Below are 3712 nucleotides of genomic sequence, written 5' to 3'. Positions count from 1 at the left end.
ATTTCTGACTTGGTTCTGATTTGTTCTTTGAACTCGTTCAAAAACCGAGGCATCGGGTTTGTAGGTTAAATGTCTTTATATTGTTAGTTTTACTATATCATCGTCAAAGTAATTATGAAGTTAGTTTGAAGATCATTCTTGTAGAGTGCTCATTTGATCTCGAATTTTTTTAGTATTTTAAAAAACAATTGCAGGTACGTAAGTGGTTAATTTATAAAGTATACAAGGAATTTCTGTTGCCTTCGAAATGTGACTGTTGTTTCGTTCGAAATTCATAGAGCGGGATAATTTTACCTTTAGACATATATGTGTGAGCGGAAAGTCGAGCAATTAGTTTCACCAGTACAATAAGTACAGAGGAGAACTCAAGCTCACACCTTGTACTGGCACACGAAACGGTAAGTGATCGTGCACGAATTGTCTCGAGGCGCGTAGTTGGGGGGAGCATCGAGTCTGGCGCAGGGTTCATTGTTACTGTTTCCCAAATTTTCTCCAGTAGTTACCGTTCCGTCACTCCAGAACCACTGGCCCGCATTCAGCGTCAAAGCGACCCACCAGTCGGTTATTCCAGACTTGTCTGTAAATGAAGAGACACGCACCCAATAACTCATATTCATATATTTAACGGAAGTGTGCATTCATTAAGCATTCTTTTTTTTTAATTCGGGATAGAGAACCGGATTTGATTTCGTTTAATTCTATTCAAATCAATTATAAACGCTTCTGACGAATACATTCATCGGACTATATATAGCAAGCGCATTGACGAATGTAAGGACCATGTGGAAAAAAGCTTCAAAGCTCCACTCCACCGCCAAAGCTCAAATAGTTCACCGCCGGTCTACACATGTATGATTTTTTATACACGTGCGATTGATGACCAGAGAATTGGTTGATTTATATTATCAGGGAGTGGAACTTTTCTTCAGATGACGGTAGATCAAAAGGCAAATTCAAGGAAGTAGTTTTTCTTTGTTAACGACGTTTCGAATGCAACAAACATTCATTTTCAAGTTATGAGAAGCATTAAATATTGACATTTGGGCGGAAATAAGTACATAATATAAGTAAATAGGATACTACAGTAAAATTTTTTGGACCAAAAATTCCTGGGAAAACTCTTTCAGAGTTCAGACAAATCCGGTAGTCAGAAAACAGATAGCTGGAGTCCAATCTGTAGCGATGAGGGGTTCAGCTATCGCTGGTCGGTTGTTGTCGGGCCACAGCTTGATCACGATGCTGATGAGTACCTTCAACACAACGCGAGTGACGGTCTGGTGGTGAGCTTGTCTCGCGTGGTTCACCTGCCCTCCAGTTTGAAGGTAGCTAACGAGACAGCGGCTCGGTGTCTTGATTGTTATTCCAATTCGTCCGATGTTGTCCAAAACATGAAGAAGTCTACAACCTTCTTTGAAGCAAAATTTATAGACTACACCGGCCTCTCGGACAAAGAAAGAAAAGTTCCACTCCCTGATAATATAAATCAACCAATTCTCTGGTCATCAATCGCACGTGTATAAACAATTAAATTCTGCCATCTAATAATAACATGTATGATTATATACAAATGCACATTTTTAAGTATCTGAGACAAAATGCCTAGAACCGAACAAGCTGTTCAAGAAACCGATTGAGCGGAGTAAACGAATCAATGCACATCCTCGACTTTACGTTCACTTCGAACCTAAAAAGAACAATTGAACCGCCTGTTTTTGACTTACTGTTGTTGAGGTAAGCCACGAGATCAGCCATTTGGGCAGCAGAGGATGGATAGGCGAGCACGCTGCCCAATGGGCACGAGCTTCTAGCCGTAGCAAAGTTGACTGCGTTGGTTGAGAAAAAGTAGCAGAATCCGCCCACAGCTTCGAAGCCTGGCTTGCACGCCTCTGATGGGAGATAAAGGATTTGTTAACTAAATAATCATTCACATACCCGACAAAAATATCCAATGATACCATTACTCGGGCTCAATTTATCTTCGGTGTAGAATTTGAAGCAGTAAAGCATTCAAATGCCTCAATTATGGACTATTGAGGGAATCATCGTTCATAGGTAGAAAATATGGTGACTGTGGTTTGACAGCACAATTCCACGCGCCAAAAGTGTGTGTAGCGTCGCAATATAATGAAAGATGGGATTACTTGGGGTTTGTTTTCTCATTCCTGACGTATTAAAATACACGTTAAACATAATTGTCTGTATTAAGTAACAATGTATGAGGGCATTAGTGCACTACTATATACAGCCCACACGTGTAATTTCGCACGTGTGGTAAAGAAGTTTGGGCAGTTCCATGTTTCTATTTTTCATGATGATTGTTGAATTGTTTTACCTTCATTGCCATCACACGGGAACGGCAAAAAAGACAAATCGCATAATTGCAACAAACTGCCTTAGAAGTAAAAAGAACTTATCATTTGAATGTCACATAAACGATTACTTTGCCTTTTGCATACAAATAGATCGTCTGATGTTTATCAATAGTTTATGTTCAATGAACGAATTATTTTGTACCGGTAGCACAAATCTCAATTACAGTTCGGTAATAGGCGCAGATACCTACTATCAATACAGCAAATTCAATTAGAATAGTAACGCAACCAGCATTTTAAGGGTGAATCAACGTTGGAACAACATGCATCCGTTTATGACCATATATAATCCTGTTGAATTCAAGTGCAGAATGAAAAATGAAGCAACGTAATTCTTACAAGGTAGTGTTTATGTTACATTACAGCGTTGTTTTAAAGTTGATAAGAGATTGGTTTGCAAATTGAATCGTCGTTGATATTATGTTGATGAATGACCGGATTACATTGTACGTGTTTTATCGTGACAGTCACATTATATGAGCATCTTATTATAATTTTCTGCATTAAATAGACATAGACGCAATATTTGCGACCCTATTTTCCAATTATCTTTAATCCAAGGATTTTCTAAGGGAAAATCCTTCAACCTTCCTCGATCCCGGAACCTTTAGCTCGCGCACGATGCCTTTGCCGACTCGGACACGGAGAACTCATTTGCACTAGAAATTATCTATAACTATTTGAAGTTCATTTCTGTGTGTAAATTAAATAGATATCGTTTATTTCTTTTTTATTCACAGAATTAACAAGTAAAGATGAGGAATGTTTGAAATCACCATCACATACCATCACCACTTGCAGGACGATGCGCAGGGTGTATCACGTATCTTGCTGAATGCTGCCGAATAAAACTTAAAATTAGTCGTTAAAAAGTATTATTAGTTATAATTTATTTATTATCCAAGATGAACTCATAATTAGCAAATTAAGCAAATGTGCTGTTTGTATTGAACAGTTTGCCGCAAGTAGCATGTTAGCGCGGCGATGGACAGCTGTTGGAAATCGCTGTCAATAATCGCAAGATTGATGAACATATTTTGTACTTTTCATTGTTTATCAATCTAGATATTTTAAATTATAATCAATGGTCCGCATGATTACAACGACTAACTTTTTCTTATAGTAAAGAGTTATTACAAAGTTCTTCAAGAATTTAAAAATATTGACATTCAACTAGTACATCAATCGATAAATATTATTCTTATTTAATATTACATAAGATTAATATTATATAAATATTAATATTAATATGATAAATAATGATATATTTTTTAATATTATATAATATTACATATTACACATACTACATATAAAGTTAAGACATTAGGATTGTGAATAAA

General features: G+C 36.8%; 1 protein-coding gene across 1 annotated transcript; it reads right to left on the bottom strand.

Moving 5' to 3' along the window:
* Nucleotides 1-377: 377 nt before the first annotated feature.
* On the bottom strand, nt 378-2295 carry LOC108672309 (lithostathine-like; the record flags this gene model as incomplete). The annotated part of the gene is made up of 3 exons (XM_018159950.1): nt 2253-2295; nt 1722-1886; nt 378-577 (listed from the first exon to the last, which is right to left on the bottom strand). Coding segments are annotated over exons 1-3 (408 nt in total), but the record flags the coding sequence as incomplete, so codon positions are not given.
* Between the last annotated feature and the right edge of the window lie 1417 nt (nt 2296-3712).

This window comes from Hyalella azteca, unplaced genomic scaffold (assembly GCF_000764305.2).
Source record: "Hyalella azteca isolate HAZT.00-mixed unplaced genomic scaffold, Hazt_2.0.2 contig4379, whole genome shotgun sequence".
Taxonomy (NCBI): Eukaryota; Metazoa; Arthropoda; class Malacostraca; order Amphipoda; family Hyalellidae; genus Hyalella; species Hyalella azteca.
The sequence above is the reverse complement of the archived record's forward strand: the minus strand, read 5'-3'. Positions and strand labels throughout refer to the sequence as shown.